Genomic DNA, 27082 nt, shown 5'->3' with positions numbered 1-27082 from the left:
AAGCGGAGATAATTGAGCGCAATATCCGCCGCGTGTGCAATCGTGTAAACAGTGCGCCGCAATAGATAAATTATCGATGTACTACGCCGACGTATACATACGCGATATTCAGCTAGCTTGTTAATTAACTACCGCCACTAAGATGGCTTATCAAGACGGAACAAGATACTACTGTATCTAATCATCTAGTCACCGTGTTTAAATTATGCAACCGGATAATCGAATGCAATCGAATTAATCAGATATTTTTTCAATATTGTTGAAACTTTGTACTTCTGAGGATCAAAGTTAAATGTAACGAAAACGCGTCAAATTATTATTACATTCTCGTTATAATATGTTAAAGTAAAAATGATAATTGTTTAAGCAAAAGACGGAAAAATTAATTTTATAGTTGTACGAGTTTTATATTTAGAATCAGTTTTAGAAAAATCTGTTGCAACACATTTACTATCGCCGAAACGATGAGTATTCTTGTTTCATGATTAATGCTGTATAGCGATACTTTTATCCATTTGAAAATTAAGGATAAATGTGTACAAAAAAAGTATTGTTTCTCGTTGCTTTTCTATATCACACGGCGAACTAATCAAGCGAACCGATAATAATAGCGTGGCACTCGAGATTGAGCCGTTTGTTCCGTCGACGTAATTAAGACGTTCAATGGTGGATCCTATCTCGTTCACGACGGAAAAGGGTTTTCTGCGACGAGCTGGCACTATGCCGGCCGTACACGTTATGCACGATCGACAACGAGGAATAGGACGTAATCGCGACTCCTTCCATTCGAAGATGCGAGTAAGGACACGCGTCCCGCCGATTCCACGGAGTAGACAATGAGCCTACTCTTCATTCTGTCGATTCGCGTACTCGCTCGAACGGTCGACCCATTATGCTCTCTTCCTAGTCTTACACCTCTTATTCGAGAGACTTATCGGCGGGCGGAAGAAAAGCGAGAAGGAAAGGAGAGACGCGGAAAAGCGGCCTGCATCCTTACATATGAAACGATGCTCGTGCAATTTTCGAGGAAACAAAATACGTGTAATGGAAAAATATATCATGTTTCTCGAAATAAGACATTCTCGTTTCGATCAAATGTCAAAAGTTTGAGAGATGAAAAGAAAAGCTTTTTAACGTATTTCAAAAGCATGTTTCTAGCTTCATGTTAAATTTTGTACCAACATCCATTCTTCTTATATTACGTGCTACGACGTATTCTAAATATGAAATTTATAATGATTTCTTCAGAATCTTATATAATAACATGTTTGAGTCTAAAATTATAAAGAATAATGTTTACAAATTACAAAAGTTGACTCGAAGAATCACAATTATTTGCTAAAGTGGAGTATATTTGTGTAAAAGCATTACGTCACTGTAACATGATATGTAATATTTATGTTGTAATTATTGGAAGACATTTACTTTATAAAAGCGTTCTATGAAATTGTAACTTTCGGAATTCGATATTTCATATGTAACGATCCGACACAACGATGATACGTTTCCGATGAGTATTATATCGCGACCTCTCGCGAAGCCGATACCTTCGTGCAACAATAGCGAGGATGACTCGCATCGTTTGAGATCTTTCCCAGGCGAAAGAACCGGGTGGAAAATCTGGGTTGCGCTCTTAATGCGCCTCGCTTAATGATCTTGGATATTATTTTCTTTCTAGAGTGCGCACTTGCGTCTCGCGAAATGAATTTCCCACGAGGATATCCGGTACGAATGTGTTGATCTATATTACACGAAGCTTCTTGTTTTTCAATGAAAAGCGTGCATCAGATTTATACATATTTAAAAACTGAAAAACGATTTGATCTAGAATAATCTTTATATGCAACTTTTTATATTAATTATGCAAGTACACGACAAAACTGTACAAATTTTATCAAATTTTGCTTGCTATTTTTAATATGTGTAGTTTGAGATTATACAGTTTAATATTTTTTTTTATATCAGAATCATTTTTTACTATGAGTGTAAGATTTATTTCAGCCAACCATAAAGTCAACTGATAAAGATTTATATTACGCGCTTATTTATAACCTGCTATAAAGGTTATAGAAAAGAATTTATTTTATCTTTTCTGAAAAGTAGGATATTTGAACTTATGCTCCGTATATACCATACGCCAGAGATTTTCTTTTATTCCGAAAATATCCTGCTTGATCATCCGGTTCGATCCGTTAATAAAGAGACTTGTCTCTGTACGTCGATGTGGAAAGAGATAATTCGAAGGATCCTCGTATATTGTGTAGTGACCTCTCAAGCGAGCGAGGCAACCGATACTTTTCCGAGAGCTAACAATGGACGATGAAGATCTATCGTGAGAGCCATTATAAAGTCCTTACTGTGGCTCTCCTGTCTCTTCGCATCAATGCATGCCGCGTGCAAGTCGATAAAAGTCGTGTCGGTCCATTGAATACGTCCGCGGAAAAAGTCACAATCAGAAATTCATTAACATTTCGAATTTATTGCTTCTGTCGGATATTTAATCAAATCTGTTGAATTTGTTCGATTGTGCATGTGTAGTCTTAGCATTTTGTGAACATACTTTACCGATAGGTTCTACGAGTTGAAGTAAGAAAAAAATGTCGCGTGCGAGTTGAGATCAAATATATGTGCACCAGAAACTGGTAAAAAAATTTTTATTTTTAAAAGTCAAGTTATAAATTTTATTTTGCAATCATAAAAGTATTCTGATAAGATCTCTCCATGCAATTCTGTACAAAATTTATATAAAATACACGCATTTTTAGGCTCAAATAAATATCTTGACAATAATTGTAGCTCAAGAAAAAGTAATAATGGGTATTATAATAGAGATTAAAAATCAATATCAATTTTTTATATAAGTAAATGGCACATGTGACGCGACAAAAAAAATAGGGATGAAGAATCTTATGATAGTTGCAGGGATCGCCGGAAGTTGCAGGTTTTGACGGTAGCGCTAGAAGTGATTAGCGCCAGGGCAGGTGCAGCGATTCGAAGTTTATTGAACCGTAGATAACGAAGTGGCGCGACGCGCTGCAAGTTGGAAAGGTAATGACGTGTGATGCGATACGAGTGACACGTGTAAACGGACCATGTAACAACAGCCGACGCCGCTATGCACTCGCTCGCACGCCGCGCCGATGGCACGCGTACAAATCGCATGGTGCAATAGCGTTAAACAGAGCCGTAACGTGCATCCTAACGGGTCCGACGAGGTCCACGCGCGGCTCGTTAAACGTCTGCGAATCCAATTACGTCGTCGCGAACCGCGCAATCGGGGACGGAAGGTCTCGAGAAGGCGTTAAGCGGTGCGTTTAAAGCTTTAGGCAATACGAATACGCTGAACTATGCACAGTAATGAGAAAATAATGCTCTCGGGAGGATACATTTAACTGTATTGTATTATACTTGTTTAGATTCTAGTTTATGTTTTAGTTACTTTTTTGTATTTTTATAGTCTAATTATTTTTAATTTAAAAAATTTTTTTATTTTTTCTATCTTACAATATTTTACGATTAAAATACTTTGTTATATTTCACAATTATATTAATTATTTTAAAAGTATAAAACATATATATATATATATATATATATATATATATACACACACACACACACACACACACACACACCTATTATTATTATTTTAACATTAACACATAATTTCTATTTTCTGTGCATTGTAATGTTTTGATAACGAAATTCTAATTTAATTGCGTTACAAACCTTACGTAATTTGCACGTTTTAATGTAATATTTCTAGCGTCTAGCAGCTACGGTATTTTTACCGTTGCTCCATTCTCGCGACGTAATTTCCGTATTGAGAGTTAAAGCGTCGGCGAGCGTGGTAATTAGAGCGGCTATCGTTGAATTAATTTGTGCATTAGCGCGCACCAGCTTTTTATGCATTTTCGAAGGCGTTACACACCGACCAGCCATTACGCTGTTATTTTATGTTATATTCTAGCAGGACTCGAGATCTAACGTAATTAAATTGTTACATCATCGATGCATCCTATGTTGGAATTTTAATTTGACAGATTGCCACTCTGCTACTCACGATAACGAGCATATTGCTCATTACACTGCTTGTGCATGGCTTTCTAAAGATCGAAGACAGATGTTCTATAAAAAGCTCATGAATAAAAAAAATCTTGAATGAAAATATATTGACATTATAATCATTTAATAAGAATTTAACTATTCATATTGTCAGGATTAAGAAAATGTCCTTTGTTACTAAATAATTCAAAAAACAAAGAAAATATAAAATTGAGTTTTTAACTTGAGTTTAAGACTTAACTTTTTTTAGGGACAAATTTTTTCGGGGGAAATAATGTAATAATGGTAACAATTTTTCATTTTGTCCCGAAATAAAGAAACGTGACAAAAGCGTATCATCAGCTTTTCCAGAAATTGCTTCGTAGAAGTTAACACCATTTATCACTGCTTAATCATTTCTCAACTTCTTCATGCATGCCTCCGAATCACATAGTCATTTCGCAGGAAAAAAAACTGACGAGAGTAAAATAATCGATCTTTATGGTACACCGAAGACTTTATGATAGGCCGACGTCACGAGAGGCGCGTTTAGGCATTATTATTATTCGTGCGTTTGATGGAGTCTTCTCGAGCCTATCCCGCTTTGATCTCGCGGATCGATTCCGCGGTCGTTAATTATCCTCGCCGACTGCAGTTGATTGACTTTGCCGCAGTGAACCGATTAATTACGCTGCCAAGATCGAGGGAATGAATCATCTTGCTCAGAGGCTTCATTACGAAACTGCGAAGTTTAACAAACTCCTCTCTATTTCTATCTCTCTCTCTCTCTCTATCTCTATTACTGCAAATGTCACCTTTGATGTCTAGCTCGAGTGCTCGGTTCGTCACATTTGATCGTGGGAAATTCCTTTTGCGTTATGTATGTAGAGTTGAATTTATGCATTTACAGTTATGTATGTACTTATTCAACACTTGTCTAACTAAACTTGTTACTTCATAACTTAATATTTCTATTTTTATTGTTTTCTTTATACTATTTTACATTTGAATAACAATGGATAATGTTTCATATATTTTTGAAACATGGATAAATACAAAAACTTGTATCAAATATCGCAAACTAATTTACCTACGTGACGAACTTATTTCTCATTTTAACGATTGGGGAGCACAGTCATTTACTTTCCGCGTGAATAATGGTTTAATTACCTATGAATTTACTAATCCATCTCTATTTTCGTGAAACGGGAAATTCGGGAAATACGAGAGAAAGTTCTCCATTTCTGCGATTCTATCTCTTGTTAGTAATAATCAGCCTGCCTGTTACACGTAGCATAACATAGTTGCATTTCGTTTCGACGAGTATACTGCACACTAATGCAAACTATATCATATTCTGGCGTTGAATTTGCTCGGATTCTTGATTTCATTCATAGCCAGCATCGCGTGCGGCCTCGCTCGCTCGCTCGCTGGAAATTCTGGACGGTCTGAGTCTCTGCCTTTTCCCTTCTCTCTTTGGCTTGAATACTATGTGCACGGTATCGTGTTTCATGGCAGAAATATGCCGACCCTGTAGCACAGAACACATGCGAGAGAGTTAAAGCGTATTCACGCGGTGCTTCACTTTCAATGATCCCGCCGAATGAGATATCCGAACATATTGGATAAGTAAACTTTTGTTTCTGAAGCGCCCATTGTATTCAACACTCCGAAAATGAGTCAATTTCTACGTAATGCTATACTTAAGACGATATCATGTCTCTTATTGAATTTGATTGGATAAAGATTTGGTTTTTGCTCATCTGATTCTCAGATCTTTTTCGATGATGCACTTTTTTTGTCAGTTTTGTCATCTAAAATGATTAAGAATGGAGCGTGTAAAGTCAGCTTTAAGTTTGTCATGCCTCGGAGCATATATGAGCTATATATTCCCTAGTGTCACACGTAAACCAGATGAGAGAAAAGAGAGTCTGAAATCAGAGTTCGTTCGTTGCGGTTGCAGTGCCGTGCAGCGATGTCGCGTTTGTTCTGTTGCGTTCGCACGCGGCGATGCAATGCCGGCCGCCGCGCCGGAGAGGAAATATACTACTTTGGCCATTAAGCAGCAACAACGAAGGCACGAATGACGTATCCACCTTTTCTACTCGTTATTCTGTAATCAGCGTCGGAACGAAAACCATACGCGCCCCCGTCACGCTCAGAACACGAACGTAATCGAGCGAAAGTTTATACGATGTATGGGGTGTACGATTATTATCGTTCGACACGATTCTGTAATTGAAAGCCAAAGCGTACAGGATTGTTTTGAACGAAGAAAGTATATTATTTTGTTTTTTAACGAGCTTGGGAGGGTTCAGTGTTATATTAATAATTCAAACTTGCAATAAAATAACATTCTTGATATTTACTTCAGTAGTTATATGTAGATATTTCTCAAAATACAAATGGTTTTTCTGAAATTGGAGAGTTTATAAACTTAAATCCGATTTATTTAATTTTGCTATCTATAGAATTTTTGAAATTATAGTTATTTTTTTATTTATATTTTTGTTCCTATTAATTTTACGATTGATACTACAAGGCGATGCAAGTATGCGAAAAAATAACCACGAATAGCCAGAATAATTGAACAAAACGAAAAAATTGAAACTAGAGCTAAAAATAGAATTAAATAAAGTAGAAAAAAAATTGGAACAGCGACGCTAACAGTGATAGACTGGAACGGTAGAAACTTTCCGTATAATAAAAACTTGTAAAGGATACAGAATTACATAAAGAATACCGCGAAAGGTACGCAAATAACATTCGCGCGAAATTTGTAGAGAAATTCCGTACAAAAGGGAGGAACATCATTACTGGACGAGAGCGGCATAACTCGACGACGTCATCGTGCGCACAACACCGTGTGTACAGCGATTCAGAATGCCAAGCTGCGTATTTGTGTGCGGAGAAACCGAGTCGGAGCGATATCGTTCTCGCAATAAGGGGCGAGAGGCAAGCTTTACGGTATTATTGGAACAGCTTGCGCTCCCTCGTACGCGCGAAGTATGCTTTACAGGCTGTCACCACGCACGAGAGGCACATACTTATTACGTGTCAAAGCACGGCGCGCGTTTCTTTCAGGCCGGGAGAGAATGTTGGTGAGTCATGCGCGACGAGCGCTTTCCGCCGTTTCGAAATCGCGAAACTGTACGAGCTTTTCCCGTATCGGCGTGCTCGGTTTGCAGCATCCAGTTACCAGGCGTGAATATGCCATATAGAATGGATAGTGTTATTAAAGACACGATATTAGAGCCTCTGGGTATATATATGGTTATCCGGAAAGTAACATATCTAGTTGTGAATAAAGTTGCTCGTAGTATATTGTATCCCGGATTTAGATTGCGCTCTGTGTCTAGATAGAGAAGGAAATTGTATGCATTCGAAGTCTTGTGGAAAATATTTTTCCGGTTATTACGAAAAGAGTATCGTAACTTACAACACATTGTGCACATACCGATTTTATGTATCGCGAAATATTGCGATATTAAAGTCTCTGGGTATACGTATGATTACTCGAAAGTCACACATGGTTGCGAATAAAGATGCTCGTAGTGTATTGCATACGTGTGTTAGGGGGGAAATTTAAGAATTTAATTCAATATATACTTAAATCGAATAAACGTCAAATTAAATTGTGAATATAAAAACCTAACGAATATCGAGTTAAAGTAAAACAAATTTTTTTACCGTTAGATAAGACACGCAAATTAACCGGAAATTAACATAATCAATTGCCAGTCGATATACGGTTGTTTAACTGGCGCAACCCGATGCGTTCTTATGGAACGCGGGCATTACAACGGTTCCAGCGGCGTTTAGCAACCGAACGCTAATACGGTCGGCTCCTCTTTCTCTCCTTTTTTTTCTCGCCGCATAACAAACGGTGGCATTGTCATCTTCGACGTGCTCTTATACTTCTTCGACCGATATAGCAGGCGGAGTGAAGTGAACGTCGTTAAGTCGACACGGTGGTAAGAGCGTGGGCGCGAAAGCAGCGGTTAGGGCAACCGAGCGACGGCTTGTAATTGTACATGTTTTCTGCCGTGTGCTGTACCGTTAATGTAAGTGGACGGGACGTCGAACGATCGCCAATGTGCTCTATGGGGTGTCTCGAAAGTCGCACGCCGCCGGACTCGCCGGCAAATTCGAAGTGATCCTTACTCCGGCAAACATTTTTTGCGAGTATGTAATTTTCAAGACATTAAAAGAATATTTCATCGCGCGATTTAATGTGAAAATAATAATGATAATATTTAATAACTGTAATTTATAATAAATAATAATACTGAAATTTTTCTGCCGAGAAAGTTACTGTAAAAAATAGAAATAGAATTATCCCAGTGAAATACATAAAAACTGAATTAAAGAATAATTTATTATTTTTTATTTAATTGTAGTTTAATATTATAATAGTTGTGTTTAGCGGAATTTTTAATATCCGCAATGCACAAGCGAAGCGTGTGACTTGCAGGACGCCTTGTATGCGGCTTCGCCGCGAAGTACTGTAATTTACGAAACGATTGACCGCATCGAAAAACTCATCGATTGAATTATTATCATTACTTACGAAATTCATCGTACCCTAAACGTGCAGCTTCGTGTCCGTTATATCTTGCGGATATACCGGATGCAAATTTGTATTGATTCAGGGGGCAAGGAGGGGAAGAGCTGTAATAAGCGTAATAACAATAATAATGATCCACGTAATGGTAGCGGGAGATTAATCGCCCTGTCTTCATCCCGTGCCAATTGCGTAACAAACTTAAATCCACACAATCTCGACGTCTCTGTGAGAAAACGTAGAGAAAGATCGATTATTCTTAATCACGGTACGGGAGCGATCGGCCATTTATTATTTCGAATTAAACTATATCGCTTTATCTTCTCATTTATTACCACTACTTTGCATTAGACCGTATATCGCTCTATCTTTCAATTACGCTCCCGCGATTCGTCTACCGCTGTTAACACATTCCGCATTTATCAAGCCCCGCAAATTGTTGTATGAGGTCTTGGGGGACCTGTCGCCATACCGTAACGAACCGTCCGCCCATCTGTCTACCTATTATTAGCGGAATTCTCTCGGAAGGGCATAAATCTCCCCTCCCCTCCCATCTGCTCTCCGCGTCTTCTTCTACGAGAGGATCTTTTGCCAGCGATCATGTAGACGAAGTTTATCGCGAGTATACTCGCTGAAGTATACTAGCGGGCTGCTAGTGGAGGAGACGCTTTGATCACGGTCGTTAGCGAAGTTGGCTCGTATGGTAGCTCGGTAAACTACATCGAAGAGTGGTGTATGTAGTCGATAGTCGATCTAGGAAATGTATCGTCGGCGATAGGTAGCCGGCTGATAAGCGGCCCCGCCGTTTTCGTCTCTTTCTGTCTCTTTGTCCTTCTTCCTCCGCTTTCTCTCTCACTCTCCTTCTTTATCTCGCCGCATCTCGCTCACGCTCGACCCGCGAGATAACTCGTACGTGTTGCGTATGCATAATATCCCTAATTACTTTACATTGTTGCTGTTGCGTGTAATAAATGCGCGGCGACTCACGCGCGAGCGAGTGTACCCGGTGTCTTGCGCGCGAGATTTACTGCCCCGAGATTACGAGAGTCCGAGAGACTCCTTCTCCCTCTCTTCTCTCTCTCTCTCTCTCTCTCTCTCTCTCTCTCTCTCTTGATCTCATCGGTAGAACGAACGTTCCTCGGTTTCTTCTATGCTTCTTTCGGTTATCAGCTATCAGTTCTACACGGAGCTCGGCGGCGCGCCTCGTTTCTGCCGTTTTCTTTTCTCACGACATTTTCCTTTTTCGCCACGCTTTCTCTCTCTCTCTCTCTCTCTCTCTCTCTCTCTCTCTCGAAAGAGGGTCGGAAATAAATCCTCGTTTGTGATTGTTACGTATCATGTGTTTGCGGGTTTAAACTCTGTTTGCGCTACGCAGTTTTCATAGTTTTCAGAAGGGTGTGTTTGCGATGTTGTCATATTAGAACGGTGAAATACGTCAATTCTTGATATTGATTTATCACATCGCCTATACTTTTTTTTTTACTTTTTGTTTTTATTATTTCTATTCTTATTTTAGAATGTTATTTATTTTTTAACATTGTGTTTTATCAATACATGTTACACGTCAAATATATATTTAAATATGAAAAAAACATTGAAAACTTTCAAAGATTCTCTGTATAATATGTTTAAAAAGGATATGAGCGACATTTCTTTTATTGAATTTATTTCAATAAATCTAAAAACAATTACACATATACTACAGATAAAAATGTAAAAATATGCAATCATGGCATGCTACCTACCATAATGCGGACATGCCAAGCTATTGACAACGGCAACTAGACAACTTACCGATGTTGCGTATCACATTTTTACCTCACGTTTCTTCAAATTTATTGAAATAAGTTTAGTAAAGGAAATGCAGTCAATTTTTTGTCATATTATATATTTAAGAACTAAAAATGCTTTTTTATATTTTTTTCACTTTTAAACAATTAAAGTGATTGTATCTAACTTTTTAAAACTGTAGGAATTTTTCGCGTATGCAAAGATCACGTATTTACTAAATTTATTTCGTGTGACACACGAAATATTAATCTCTTATACGACAGAATGAAACGGGAACGATGTGCGAATGTACTTTTATGCATCGCGACGTGCAGTGACACCCAGGGGGCCACGGGGCCCGTTTATTCCGTGGCGTGTGTGTTATTCGAGCGAGCAATCCGCGTTTTATTCGCGTCGACATATTCGCATCTCCTGCGAGACACATTTGCACGTGCGCGAAAATAACTTTACGGCTCGTCCAGACTGTGCTGTAATCGCGCTCGTAATTATCGTCGCGCTTCTCGATCTCGTTCCATATTCCCAAAAGATCCGCGTTTGCGTCATCGCGACTGTACGAAAATAGATACCATATAAAAAGCGATTATATGCATATATATATAAACGAGAAAGAACGCGTGTGCGAACGGCGAACATGTAGAACTCATTTTAACTCATGTGTAGAGACCGTTAGCAATTTCGAACTTTGTTGCGGACTTGATATTTTCGGTCTGCAAAATGTAATATAAGCAGGATGAAGTATTAGAAATGTTTGAATATAAGGAATATATTTTTATTTCGTTTATGATTAATTGGAAGTTTTTTCTTAATCTTGTATTTTGTTGTGTATTATTTTGAGATTAAAGTGTGTACATTTACCAAAATTAATATTTAGCATTTCTTATATAATTCTGATTTGTTAAAAAGATTCAAATATGTAATATATTTAAATGCGTGTGTTAGAAATTTTTTTTATATTGATAAAAATGTAATATTATAGACGACACACGAACAAGTGAATGTGGATTTGCCGGATACAGCTAGAAGCTGAATTAAGCAGTACTCGATAAATTACAGGAGTATATTCGCAACCGTTCTGTATACAAAGCTCGTATTCGCAGTGACGGAAATTTTTCGCAATTACGACGATTTTAAGCTCCCCTTTGGTGTGCACGTTCCGCGTTATTGGGAGGTTGTTCCCTCCCTTTAATCACACTAATCACCACATGCGTGCAATCCGGGCAAAAGAGTAGCGCACGCCGATTACGGTAATGAACAGATTAAAAGCGCGATGTTGTCAATTTCGATCCGCATCGCGTTTGATCCTCTCTCTATGTGGACTCGTACAGACTGACGGTAGTATGTGTTTCTGATCAATTTTATGTTTGTTATGATTATTTGTACTTGCGCTTTATTCCGCTGTTGAATATTTCATATTCTCTGCATTTGATATATTAGGAAATAGGATTTCTCCATATTTGATATAATAGTAGGTTTGTTTTTCGATTAACGCAGTCTGCACGTGTAAAGTGCCGCGTAAACATCGCGTAAAGACAATTCAACGACGAGAGTGTGAGCAATTTCATCATAGTCTGGCGTACTTGGTTGCAAAGCGGCCCGTCGCGTAGCGTTGAAAGGGAACCGATGTCGCCGTGCAATATCTGACTTGCACCTATCGCATTGACGTTCCGTGACGTTCAGAAGGACAGAATTAAAGTCGCCGGTCACGTAGAGTCGTCGCTGATCGTAGATCGGAAGTTTAAAAAACCTCTAAACGTTCCGCGAAACGATTTGCCCGACCTTGCCAGTAACAGCCTCCACCTACTTAAAGTCGTTGTTCGTTCGGCGACGTTTCGACGACTGCGCCATTTCCGGCTATTTTGCCGGTGGAGGGGAAGGAAGGTCGATTTGCATCGAATCTCAAGCAAAACAGAGCGCAAAGAAAAAACCGGGTCGATTAAAATTGGCGACTGCTGGGTAACATAGCGTGCATTCGTTTGTTTTTTGCATTAATTCGAGAAACTTTATCGCGCTCCGCTTTTTATGGTATTCCAGAAATTGCTCTGCGAATCTATTTTTGCGATTCGCGGCATTGGTTCAAATTAATTATTGGGGTCATTGTATGTGAAATGTCGTTTTAACGTCGACGATTTTCAGATAGTTTGCGAGATAAGAAAAACTGTTTAACGGCAATGTTTTTATTTCTTTCTTCTTCTTTTTTTTCTTTTTTTTTTTTTGACGCGCACGATATCCATGAGAAATTTTCTTGAATTAAACAAGGGAAAAAAAGAGAGATAAAACGATCTATTAACTTACTTCATTGCACTTAAGTATCAGCTAGCTCTACAGATAATCGATTTGATAACTCTTCTCTGACATCTCCATGTTGCTAAAGAGAAGAGCGCTACCAAGAGGGATTTAATGATGCCAAAGAGTCTGACGTGTTTTAAACTGACTCATCCATCCAGATCTCTCTTCCTTCGCGGCGCGCAGCTATTATTAAAGCCTGTTGGTCCATTTCGAATAGTTCCGGCGTGCTGTGTTCGCAAAGCAAGCGAGCGAGCGCATTGTTGGCTTTATTGTAGGTATTCCACTCGCTGCAACACTCACGCAGATCTCAGTAGGTACCACCTGAGTACACCGAGCTGTTAGAGAGACGGTGCGAGATCAGTCGGGATCTGGCATACCAACGAGGTCTCTCTGTCTCTCCCTCTACCTCTCTCTCTCAACCTGTTAGATCAGATGGGTTAATACTCACTCGATGTAGGGTAATTTGCCCAATAGGTTACGTTAAACACGAAGACAAGGTTAAATCGCGGAGATGGGCTCCTTTAATGGCCATTCTTTACTCTCTCTTTCTCTCTCTCTCTCTCTCTCTCTCTCTCTTTCTCTTTCTCTTTCTCTTTTTCCGTTAGATGTAATGCGCGCTGTAAAAGCGATACGTATACTTTAAGTTCAAAGAGCATTGATCTTCATTTTTTATTTTTACTTGCAACATTTTTTAAATTTTTAAGTGATTTTTATTAAATAAATAATTAACAATTGAATATTTTATTAACTAAGTAAATTAAAAATTTGTTGAAATGAAATCTATTTTAAATTAAAAGTAACGCCATTCATTTTTGTGCTGTAAATTTTATAAACAGCTTTCCGCTTGCTTCTCTCAAAAAGATCTTGCACTATTTCTGTTAAGGAAATATCAACTTTAAATCGATTAAAGTATATGTTTTTGCATTTTGTTATTTTTTCTTTTATAACATTTTGTAGATATGTGTGAGTGTTTCCTATTTTGCGTTATACTCGATGCATAATCGGGATAGAATTTTGTTCGCGACGGAGATGACATATTCATTAAGGATGGAACTATGATGAGAACAAGGACATGGACGCGCCTCGTATTCTGGACCGCGTCCAAGCCGCGAGGAATTCGGGAGTTCGCTTTCCGCGCGCGCAATGCCGTCTGCGGAGTCACCATTATGCAAAGCATTCCATTCCAAGAGGGCCGCAGAATCCTCGAACTCGACACCTAGCTATTTGCGCACTAGACCCTTGCGAAGACATCGACGTCGGTGTTGAGAACGGCGCCGCCATCATGTCATCTTTCGTTTATCGCACTCCTGTATCCACAAAGACGTCACATTCTATATAGCGTCGACGAAAAATCAAAATTCTTTAACTAGGTTAAATTAAATATATATATATATTTAAATCACAGTCTTTATGAGAATGGCACGAATAATTTTATCGAAAGAATATAATATTAAATAAGTCTTTTTCTTTATTTATAAAGCGCGATATGCCGTTTGGTATAATAAAAGATAAGAAATGATTCATTCTTGGTCCTCTGAATGAAGTATTTAGGTTGCAGTTTTTTGTCGTTCTTTTTTCCTTTTTTTTGGATTGCTTTTGTGACAATACGGTGGACATATAAGTAAATTTATTTATAAAAGATATATCGTACAAGATAAATATTCAGTTAGAAAGTCCGTTATTTCATTCGAAAAGGGATGAAAGAGATTATCCATCGTAGTTGTCGGTTGTTGTATCGATCGTAACAAATACAAAGTGAGCTTCCAATCCGCGATATTTGCATCTTCGATATATGTATATGATAACATAATTCTGAAACAACACTATGAATGTGACACGCTCGAAAGATTTGTTGTCGTACGAATGATTTCGAACCGCGCGTAACACATACAAACCGTAAATTTTTGGATATATCATCTATACAATTCGCGTACCGCGGTAAAACTGTAAAAACTTAATTGGGAGAGGGCATGGTGTAACGAAATAAGTCACATATATCATGTAGCGCACCCGTATGACGACCGTTTGGTCATGCGTGCACCCGTGTCTCGGTGCACGGTAGGTCAGTGCACTGGTTGGAATTGCATCGATGGGAGAGAAAGAGAGGGAGCAAGCGTGGCATTTTTGCGCGCAGCGACGATGCCGGTGTCGACTTTTCCGCGACACGATCATTATGAATACCACATAACGCCGCTAATAGTTTATATGTGGGTTCTTGTTGGTTTCAATATGTCCGCGACGCTATGATTAATCATCTGCCGTGCGAAGCCAAGTAATCTTATGATTAGACGAATGTATTTACATATTTAATATTAAAACTTGATTTGTAAGACGCAATTTGATTGAGTGTGATTTATTAAAATATCAACTGACGGCAGTGATTTTATCTGGAATCAAATGTCGTTAATATTTAACGAAGAATTTAACGAAATTTCTTTTAAGAGAACTTTAAAGAGTCATAAATATTAGTAATATTTCTTTATAATCTTTCTTAACAAGAAAAATGAAATCAAGTAGAAAATAATCGATCAGTCTTCAACGAAAAGCTATGACAGAGTGTAAAGACAGTTGCAGAAATAGACACTAATATTGATTCTATCGCTATTATTGAAATAGATTTTTCTTGTCGTTGTTCGATATCAATTTCATGGCAGCGACGGTGGCTTCGAAAGGAGATATTTATTGCCAAAGATGTGATATGCTTTCCGCGCCAAAAGATTCGCGGTCGGTCGAGGATTTTCTGCTACGTCAGACAGTCCGCGATAGCCTTTTTGTATTTCTCTACACCGATTTTCACAGAGAGACGTTCGTCTGACATTGCTTTTTCCCACTTTCTCGCGTATAGACGATAGATACCGGTCATTATTATTTCCCATTTATTTCTTAATCGAAATATATATCACGAGCTTTGCAGAAATAGCCAAGAAAGAAAACTCGTTCGCGAACGTGCTTCAGCTGGCATAAATCATTCTCTTCTTTGCAGCTTGCTATTTTCGCACCGTCGTCCATTTCGGAAGCGACGTAAGTCAGATTTCGAGGATCTCGCTGAAACAGATATATCGCGACATTTGCGCAATCATGTTTTATTCGAATTAATCGTATTTCAAAATTCACCATTTTTCACCTCCTTGCAGTAAAACATCAAACGCCTTCTTTGAGATTTATCGTCTTTAGATTTTTGAAAAGATCATGTACAAAACAAACGAATATTCTCACGAATTGTTTTCGATCCACAAACTCCTTTCGGCGAATCGAAATAATAGAAGAGATGAATATATCCTTTGTGAATGCGCGCCGGCGAAGGAGCGGCTTTTGTGAGAAAAAGTTTCACCCTCTTTCGGGATATTGGATATCGCGCGCCACCTCCGACTCGCATTCTCGAAAACCTGACAGGAATAATCGCATAATCGGATAGCGCGGGTTACTCTCCATGCGGCCTCTCTGGTATCTTCTCGTTTGATTTTCACGTTGGTCTCGGAAGTTTGCACGCAATCCGGCAATTACGAAACTAGTTTAACTTTATCCTATAGAATTGTTAAGTAATCTCTTATCCATGCGCTTGTCGCGGATTATTCTCCGCCCTTTACATTTTTGCGCTATCCTATTTATCGGAAGCTTTCTCGTTGATGAGAAGAGCGTATTTTACTCACTTTATTAGATCTTATATGTTGTAATTTTATCTCGAAACGTGCTTTCTATGTGTTTCTACAAAGAAAATATTATACAACTAGCTAATTTAAAATTAGATGTCAATTTGAAACGGCTGATTTATAATAAAGTTCTCTCATTGCTCTCTTTCTCCATTTCTTATCAAGTGTACAAAGTTCAAAGATACACCGAAGAAGAAAGATAAAGACGGAATAAAGCTTTTGACTTTTACTTATCATTTTCCAAGTGTTCTTTCCAAGTTAAATATATATTGCAAGCTAACATGTTGAAAAATTTGACAAGTTTACAGAAATAAGAGACGTAAAAATTATGCGAGTAATAATGGAAATGTATAAAATGACACAATTTTATGAAAGCTATAATTTTATTTTTTATTGTGTAAATCTTTATCTTTCCGGAGGCGGATTACATATATCTAATTTGAAATTAGAAACTGTTTTTTGGCCAACTCGGAACTGTAAATTTACATATGCTATTTACTTCATTATAACACTTGAAAATTAATTTCACCTGCAAGCTGCAAATTTACATATGTGTGAAAATTTACAGCTACAATGGTTGATTTCTAATTACCTACTATAATATTTGTAATTTTACACTAATTTTTTCACAATACACTCTACGCTACTAATTTAACAACTTTTTTTTTAACTGTGATTCTTATTTCGAACTGTGAGGTAGAATGTCACCGCTGTTTCCATGCGTCCGATGCATGTACTCCCAATTGCCCGCTCTCCGCGTCTAGATATCGGTGTCGTCGTCATGGCTCGAAGTTTCACGCCACGGGAATTTCGCGGCGTAATTGTAATTAGGGACAGTTAATGTTGTACGGTGGAGGTACAGCCGGCGGGGTTACTCGGGGATTACGAGAGGGGACGATATATCCCGGTGAATCCTGCTTGAAAGGATCTCTTTTGCCGGCGGCGAAGAGAGTCTTACGAAGAGCATCCTCACGGCTCAGAAGTTGGTGAGTTACCAACTACTCGCCGCCTCAATCGACTGGATAATCTGCTGGCCTGTCTCATTCCCCGGGGGCAGCAGCCTCCACGTACAAGTAACTACGTCTCCGAGACAAGAGAGGGAGAGAGAGAGAGAGAGAGAGAGAAAGAGAATAAGGCAGGGAGGGGACAAAGAGTGGAATATGGTGCCGATGAAAGGCGGGCAACACTGCGATAAGTCCTATCGTCAGACTACATTAGACTCGGCTACTTGAGACTTGGCACTTAAATGGCACGTGGAAGGATCTCGTACAGAGTCCCCGTGTGCATTCTCAAACTTTAGAGACATCAGCACTGATATGCGAAATAAAATATATAAAGGAAACAATAAATCTTTGTTATGTTATAAATCTATTGCCATTGTGAAACTATTCGTTAATGTTCTTCGCAGATACCGCAAAGTAAGGTAAGGGAGGGAATTTTCTTTGAGCAAGTGCACTCGAGTGCGCTAGTGCATCGGCTGTAGCCGGCGAGTGGCATAGTGGTTATTGTTCAGGCTCGGAGCGAGGCTATTAAGCGACGGAGGAGGATTATGAGAACACGCCTCTCCTTTGATCCCTTGAGCATGACCGAGAGGAGCCTCGCCTCCCTCGCGCGGCGACCAGAGAGGAGAGTTGGTAACGGAAGGACTCGTCGGTTATACGTCACGGGCCACGGACTTCACTCTCTTCCTCTTCTTCTCTTGTAATTCGTAGCCGCCATTATTCCGCCTTCACCTCCGTCTTTGGGATAATGGCGAGATGTCGATTTGTACAATGAGCGCGCGCGATGACTTTAGAAGAGACCACGTGTAACACTGGCTGCACATCGGCGAGCAGCGCGCTTATGAGCGGTATCAGATTGAAATTTATTATGGTTCTAATGAGATCTTATTATTAAATATTAATTATTCAAATATTAAGTGAAGCCTAATATTTTGTATTTAAATGTCATTATTTTACGTACGTATTAATTATCTTTATGTAAGTAATTATTTTTTATAAAACTGAAGAAAAAAAGATCGATTTAATCGATGGAGAAACCGAATGCATTTGTATTGGGCTTATCATCCTTCGTCGTAATTTCCAATCAATGCTCGAATTGGTGTTTCAAGTAATCTATAATGAAGCGTTAGTATTATGAAAAATATAAAACAGCATTTTATGATCGCCGCCAGATCAAATTCGCAAACGTCGGTGTGCAGGCAGCTTAAAACTCACTCGATCGAGAAGATATCGCGAGTCGTCATGCAACATCATCGTTGCATGACGGCGCCTGCTTATGGTCGAACTTCGATCTTCGATCTTGTGACCTTGCGGAAATAGACACAGACGTTATCTTTGTCTTCTTCTTTCTCGGGCTGTCGTTGAAGAAGCCGGCGTAGAAGAAGAGGATGAAGCGCGTACGTCGAAGACGTACAATGCGCGAGCTGTATGTTACACCGCGCTGAATCCTGAAGGAAGCTTCATTGTCTGCCGCCAAGTCCTTGCCTCTACCGGAATCTTGAATATTTATGACGTTCGCTTAGGTGAACGCAAAGTTCCCTGGGCGAATGTGAGGTTCCAGTGAGTTTCAGGTTCGCCTCAAAGGCAAAGTCGAGAGAAATTCTGTGCGAGGATCTCGAGTACGACGGGCCTTAGACGATGATTTATCACAGTCTATGGAATCTTTTGCGTATGATCCTATGATCTTTGTTGATACAAGGTACTAGCACATGAGAATCTAGTGAATGTGGGTCTTAAAATATGGGAGGAATATATTCTTCATTTCGGGATGAATCCCGAATATGCGAATCTCGAATTTAAGACGGAAAATCCCATCTAGAAAAATACAAAGTATATTTGTAATTTTTTTAACGTAAAAGTAGATTATGAACGTGAGAAAATCTTATGGAGAAAATTGTTTATCGATAAATTACTGTTTCGTTTTTTTTCTTTTTCTCTTCGCGTTCGCGTATTACAATTTTGATCAATAAGAAAGTTTGAAGTAATTAAACTGGAATGTTTCGATTCTGTGATTAAGAGATTCCAATCTCCGCGGGTGGAGGAAATTACGAGTAATATAAATAAGGAAGATAAGTAACTGCGGAGTTAGTACGCGGTTGTCTGTAGCTTTATCCCACGTCATATCACTAAATGCACCTATTACTAAATGCGATATTCCTTATTACTTTCTCCATTCCGGTTGAGGTTGTGAAAACGTGTACTCGTCGTCAAAAGGAGCGGAAACCCGCGGTATAAATGGTTAAAATTTAGCGCTAATGTCCTTCCCATGAGAGTGCGCGAGAAGGCGAAAAGTCCACGCCGAAGTTTAGACGGCATTAGCTTTTAAGCCACTTCCGGCAGTAACGTAACGTAGCATGGGCGGCGGTTTGCACGGGCATTTATATTTAAAGTTCCGCCGTGCAGCAGTTTGCATTAATTACGCTCGCGAATAAACGCCCATCGAGAGGACGGCCATGTCGTTCCATTCCAAGGCCGAGCCGAGTAAATTCATTAATACGCTTCTTTTATGCGTCTCTCGGCCGTTGTTTGGGAATAACAATATTATGAGCCCGCTTTGTTTTGCCGCCATGCGGGCGACGATCTTTCAGCTTTATTACAGACCGGAAAATACACCGGGTGGGGCCGCGCTCCAGCGCTTCTATCCTGCGATACGACACATGTCTTATATTGTATGCACGATTTACTCAATTTTTTGCTACTTTTTTCGCGAATATGAAAATAATGAAAAACTGTTTTAGCCTTCAGAATTCATATACTGACCGTCGAAAGCGTGTAATATTATGCAATATTACACATGTCAATACTACTTTTGATCAAATAAATCGTTCAATGAACAAAAGAATTACGAATCCCTTCAAATGGTTTAAATTACAAATAAAAGTTACGAATTTCTACAATTGTATCCTTTTATATTTATTGTGAAAATGGATTGATCGCATCCGCGGTAGATAATGCAGACAATAAAATATCTATACCTGAATTTGCATGGAAAATGATCGCATTAACGTTATATTGTCTAAGCGTAATTCGTAAAATGTATTGTATGTATACTGATTTGTTGTTTTTTTTTCCTTTACAGGTAAGTTCGATCGATATTCACGGGTATTGTGCTGTTTGCTGCTTGGTAAGTGATGCACAATGAATTAGAGGAAATCAATTGCGATTTATTACGATGTGAGAAAATTGAAATTTTGAATACAAATCTTTTCATTTCTCGCGTGCGAATTTGCGCCTTACATACGCGACACGGAAATGGCTTTTCGTAATTTCTGTAATTCTGCACGCGACGGCGTTCTTCCGTGAAAAGGTTGATCGCTGCCGCAGATCCGCTCAAATGAATCGTAACTCGCGCTCGTCGATACGTCTCCGGAAATGACCCATAATGAAGCGCCTCGTCTACCGATGTTTATTTTAAGCGATACCGATTTATCAAGCTAATGACTAGGAAGCGCCGCGTCGTGCCGCGCCCTCCTTCCGGAAACGCGCGATTATATCCCCGCATCGCTTGTTCCAATGCGATTACAATGCGATTACAATGCAATTCTGATCGTTCATATTTAATCGCGCTTAATCGCGATTAAGTAAAAACAGAATCAACAATGGCTATTATAAATTTTCCAGAATACGACAATTGTTCAATCATTTATTAATACCTTAAACGAGGGAAATTTTAGATAAAATTTTATGATTCTGTGAAAGATATAACATTGGGATTCGATATTTTTATAATAAATCTGTTTTTTTACTATACATTTATCTCGTGCAGAGTTTATCGTTAAAAGCTTATTTATTTATTAAATCAAGTAGAAATATGTAATGCACTTTCAGCGTGTTCAATTCACATGATCTTGACCGGTTGCAATTAAATTTAATATTCACGAGCTGCATCTCTGTTGAAAATATGTTGACAAACATAATTGCAACTTGCAACAGGTATATCTGAATTAAAATTTCCAATTGAAATGTAAAATGGGAAACTTAAAATGTCTAAAAGTCACTCTTTATGCGCATGCAAACATGTTAATTGAAGACGAGTTTGTAAAAATCTATCTTAATTGAACCAGATTCAATCGAAATCTTATCGACACACAGTTTCAATCGTGCGTTTCTTTTTTATGTATACGCATGAACAAATATTTACATGCTGTCGCTAAATTACATCGGACTTATAGAGACGTAATCATCCCCGTATCTACGCGGGAGTGGCCGCGCGCGATTCGTTACATATTCATATCGTATCAACCTGTTTGAGTGCGCAAATATCGCGCGAGCGATATGAAAATATAGCGAGCGATTGTTGTGATTAGAGGCAAAAGAACGTCACCGATAAGTACACCTCTGCGAAAAATCGTGATTTCGTAAATATTGAATCTATGCTAGTGGCAAACTTCGCGTTATCGCTCTGTTAAAAATTTCGCTTATTTTTATGTTCGTTTTATTTCCGTTTATTATCGTGTCGAAAGAAAACTTATTTTTGCAAACTATTTATAAATGGATTCAGAAATTATGAAATGTTACAAAATTGATGAATAATAATCTTAAATCTCGATATTTTAAACATACGATACGAGGATACCTGTGTGTCGTAAGGCTGTAAATAAATGTCGTTCATAATATACCGCAATAACATCAATTTCAGATTGAAGCGTAATACATACACGGGAAAGAAAAATAATGTTGTATCAATAACATTTATCCAACTGGAATGAATCTTGTTAATTCAACAACAATATTAGCTAAAACGAAAGTACATCGTATTCATTTGATTAATACTGTGATTGAATTAACAAGGTGCATTTGTCGGACGCGAATGCGGTTGCCGCAGCATTATTGTTTTTTCCGTGTAATTAACATTGGTGACAGAACACTTTGGTAAAGCGGTAAGAATAGAAGTGGCATTACGATTCACTATTTTGTATCACAAATCAGAGAATTGGAACGACGGATTATCCCGTTTCCGGGTTTTGCTGTGCACCGCGAATTATTAATTATAACGAAGTTTCGTTTCGCTAATTCGTATTGTTATGTTAAGTACGCGGATACACCGGTTATATTGGCAAACGCGCGGTCATTATATCGCGTTTTGCTCATAACTCGCGAAACTATCGCGATGCAATTTTACGGCGCTCTTATTCTAATAGGTTGATCCATTATGTTTAGTTTACATTTTGATGGTGATTTATGCGACCGCGGGCAATAAACTGCGAGCTGCGGACAGTATTTGCCTGCCGATATCGGCGCATATGTTAAATCAGCATAATTACGCACGTGTGTTTGCACAAATATTTCGTATACGTTATACTGGAAATATTGTCAAAATATTCAGGACGATATGTAACATTTGCATCGTTTCAACGTTATAGACTTCGGTGGTTGATAGTTACGTAACATATTACAATTTAACTGTGACCCAATTTCACCGAAGCTATTATTATACCGCTAAGCTGATTGATGCTGCCATCAATGATCAAACATCTCATATACCGCACGCCATATTAAATAACAATTTATTGTTGGCGAAAATTACGTCAAAGCGTAATAATAAATTCCCGTCGAAACGCGACAACCCTTCCTTCATTTTTTAACACCGACAGATTTATTTTTCGTCAAAGTCGTTTGATCTACAGCCACATTTTACTGTGAAAGAAAAAACGAGCTGCAAAAATCAATAGAGAATTTCGCGGCGGTGTTCGAGTCAATATCTATCAAGCGTTACGCGAACGTCAGCCAGCCGTCCGAAACTTCGTAATCAAATTCTTTTTTTTTGTGCGACGCGTTTAATCAACGCGACTCAGTCGGCGAAACTTTACAGCGAGAGAAAGAGGGGAAGCGTGCTTATTAATTAAATTATTCTCCCAGGGCAATTCCATGAGCTGATTCAAGCGTAAACGTCTACTTCCGCATTGCAACTCGCTTTAAAAATAACGTTACCGCGATTTACTCGGCGGGGAACCATCTGGCGAGTTTGTCATAAATTCGGCCGTGTGATTTATGTCGCGCTGTATAATATTTCGGCGTGCTTCGCGTTATTTGAACAACGAGTTCTATCTTGATTATTTATGGACCGTCATTCGCGGATTCAATTTATGGAAGCGCGTCAAAGTTCGATCAATTTTTCACGACAGCGAAGATTTTAAATATTTTCGATAAGCGATTTAATAATAAACGAGATAACGCTTGTGAAATAATTATTCCATTTTAAATAATATATATCATCATTATAATAAAGAAACACATACGCATTACGTATGTTACAAGTTAATACCATCTTAAATTAGTAGTTTTTATCTCTCCAAAAGTAATGAGAATCGTTAATTGTCATGTCAAATGAAATTTTTATTATTATTTCAGTTGCCTTTATTATTTAGATCTGGCTAAAATATTGTGACCACTCTGACATTTACGTCTTTTATATCATAGCGGGATATTGCCCGCGTGACATTTGCATACGCGCGTCGTAAAATCGCGTGAGTTTATTCGGGTGGAAATCCTCATACGAAATCACCGGAAGATTAAAGTGCCACCTAAATCCAACGGACGGGTGATCACCCCACCTTTGAGTAAGGATTTACTCGTTTTTTGTTATCATCGGTAACGAGAACAAAGCGCGATTGGCGCCGGTTCATTTACCCGCTCCGATCAGAACGACGCATTATTAACGAGGGCATTATCGTGTACCATTATTTGAAACATTTCGGTGCGTTCGCGCCGCATGACCGGAAATCGACGTTTGTCGCGAATTCAACGAATGAACGAATTTATTCGCCGATTGCCCGCGTTCGATTTGTCGCCGATGTTTCAGTATCGCGAACCATTTATTCTCTTTAATTCGCTTTCACGACCGAATTTAAATAATGCTGGATTTTCTGATAATTATAATGAAGGAGAGACCTACTAATGTATTTAAATGAAAATTGCGATAAATCGAGGTCTGATAGGTAGGTATATTTTAATTATTTTCTGCAAGATACAATCTTGTTATGTGGGGATTGAATTTTGTATTAAAGTGTCGTATATTTTAATATATTTAATCACATTTAAACTTTTTATCACATTTGACGTGTATATTCTATTGAATTTCAAAGTTTCTACAACTCTATAATTGAATAAAATTTTTCCCTCTTTGCGCCGTAATTCATGCTTTCACATTGACAACATTTATCAAGAACATGCTTCAGCTGTGAAACAGTTTAATTTATAGCATCAATAATATAATTTTTTACTTTCGCTTTCCGTTCTTTCGAATTGTATCTTACCCGCCGTAGAAATGACTCTGCCATTCAACGCGTTTTAAGCAGCGCGTGAAAAATTCTGCGGATTGTCGCGATACAGCGTGTTCGTTAAACGTCGACGTGCTTTTGTTCTCTCCCGTGCGTAATTAACGCCGCTCATTGTTGCCTTGAGACAAGATATTTCGCGCGATTTATCGCAACCATTACCAACAATGGACAGCGCGGAATGAAGACAGACAAGAGAGAATTATTCGCGGCGGAACAGGGAGAAAGTAAAAATTTTACTGAAGATGTCACTCGGCTGGAAGCAATTCAATTTGTCGTTACCGTCGTGATTTTACGCGATAACAAGCGAATTTACATTTAATGGCGGCTTTCAACGACAATATTAATGTGTCTCGCATCTATCTGATTTCTTTCCAACTAGGAATAAATCCATAAATTTTTCTTTTATCGGTATAGTGCACAAATTTGTCATCTTTTTAAAAATTTAAAGAAAATTTGATGAAATCGATCTGAAATGATTGTTTTTTATCCACATTATCCGATCACTTTTATCATGTTAATAATACTTTTATCAAGCTATCAAACTTTGGCAATTTGAGTACAAAAATGGAATCTTGTTTAAATTTTCTCACGGTAATGCTATTTTTACGCTGTAACTCGACCTCTGATATTAACAATAATTGCAGTACGCGATATCCGTTTCAGCCAGCGTTATCGAACCTTCGTTCCCTTTATTTTTTCTCACATCACAGCCGCGCGCAGCTGGAGCAACTCTTTTACGTCGCGTTATCTCTTATCGTTAATAAATTTACCCCTGCGCCTCGCCTTCCTTTTTCCTTGTCTCTACATCCGGTGCACCGACGAGGAGGCGATCTCTCCCGGTGAAAAAGAGATGAGCAAACTACCGACAAACGGGGATGAGTTACCTGCAATCCGACTCTCGGATCCTCTCGAAGCCGATTTTTCCGCCGCTTTAATTGTAAACGCCATTTTTATTGCTTCCCGCTAATATTGCACGATACGTATCGCCCGTGCTGATTTATAGCAGACCTAGTATTATTGCCAGTCCAGATTATTACCAGTGTTTCTCAGTCTTTTTCCTGCGGTACTCATTTTTTTATTTTGGCGTTCACAAATGCAGATGTTTAAAATTAATGATACGCCTTTTAAATTATGCCAATTCCAAAGTCACAAATTTTTAGAAGAAAAAGTTTAACATACGACTAGGTTTTTTATCTTATATTTGCATTTGTTTTTATAAATCATGCAAGATTTTTAAATTATTAGATTTTTAAAAAAATTTTAATTTAGAATTTTTGAATAGATAAACATATGGCGTGATTTAACATTTAGGTACAATTTTCGCATGCTGTTTAATGCAGTAGAGTACGAGTTAGATGTGTTTTCGTGCATGTATTTCCGTGATGGTGCATCCTTTCAGGTTTCCAGGCTGAAGATTTGCTTAACTCAATTCTCATGTCCTTCGAATTAGCATGGACCGGAATTGAGCTCTTGAATTAATGGTAGGCGAGTAATAATGAGTGAGAATACAGGGTCTAAGTGCGCGACTTCTGGGACAGTCTGTATAAACGTCACGGGAGGATACTCACCTCGACCGAGGTCGCCGCGTCATTTACGAATATCTAATTACGAGAGGACGGTCTCTCTCACTCGGGGGAGGCAACTTCGCAGTTCTGGGAACTCGCTCGTAATGGAATTGTTGGCCTGGTTATGCCGCAGCGGCCGGCAGGTGTAATGACGAAATACACGAGATTCTGCCGCGCTCGCGAGACGCGTTGCACAACGCGAATATGCCGCGTATTAAGGATAATCCCAACGGTCCTCGAATTTCTGCTACCGTATATATACATAGTTTTCCGACATTATTAGATTCAACTATCACGATATCTCTTCTTCCCCGTGATATCTCGCTGTTTTATAAATACTTGGATCTTCATATCACATAGATTTAGAAACGTATGTTATATGCGCTCGAAATAAATAAAACTTGTCTTTTTCATTTATACGATGAATTAAGGTGATTAAAAAAATTACGTTTTTAAATTATCAGTTTTTGCTATCGTCGCGCGCGAGTTTCAGGATTTGTCGTGAGAACACGTAAATGCGGCAGACGTTTCTCACTTCGGGGACCGCGGACGTGCTCGGGGTTCAAAGTTGCCGTAAGTTCGGATTTCTTTATGCGGGCGACGAGACGACGTCGCTCCGAAATGACTGGCGCGGATTTTAAGTCTCATCTGATGGACGCACGTGCGTCCCGGAACCGCTGCGTTTCCTCTCAGCCGCAGGTGTGAGAGAATTTTCTGGGAAACTCCACCGCCGGCTTTTAATCTTCGGTATGAAGTGAAAATTAAATGCACGCTAAATTAGAAAAGAAAGAGAGAAAAATCACGCGTCTCTCAATAATATGCATCTTTGTTTCCTTGACTCGCCGTGCGTATGTCATAATTCAGTGCGAAACAAGTCTCGCAACGTCGAGGTCGCCGTGAAAA

At 38.7% G+C, this 27082-nt stretch overlaps 1 protein-coding gene across 1 annotated transcript in view; it reads left to right on the top strand.

Moving 5' to 3' along the window:
* Window positions 1-20481, top strand: part of LOC137001147 (uncharacterized) — a 300011-nt gene extending 279530 nt beyond the window's left edge. The window contains exon 5 of the mRNA XM_067359475.1: window positions 20414-20481. Within this exon, the coding sequence (XP_067215576.1) occupies window positions 20414-20466 (53 nt within the window). The 3' untranslated portion in view covers window positions 20467-20481. The remainder of the gene's footprint in view (window positions 1-20413) is intronic.
* Window positions 20482-27082: the final 6601 nt, after the last annotated feature.

The sequence above is a fragment of the Linepithema humile genome, chromosome 7, assembly GCF_040581485.1.
Source record: "Linepithema humile isolate Giens D197 chromosome 7, Lhum_UNIL_v1.0, whole genome shotgun sequence".
In the NCBI taxonomy this organism is placed as follows: Eukaryota; Metazoa; Arthropoda; class Insecta; order Hymenoptera; family Formicidae; genus Linepithema; species Linepithema humile.
Note: the sequence above shows the minus strand (reverse complement) of the source record. Positions and strands in the feature narration are given on the sequence as shown.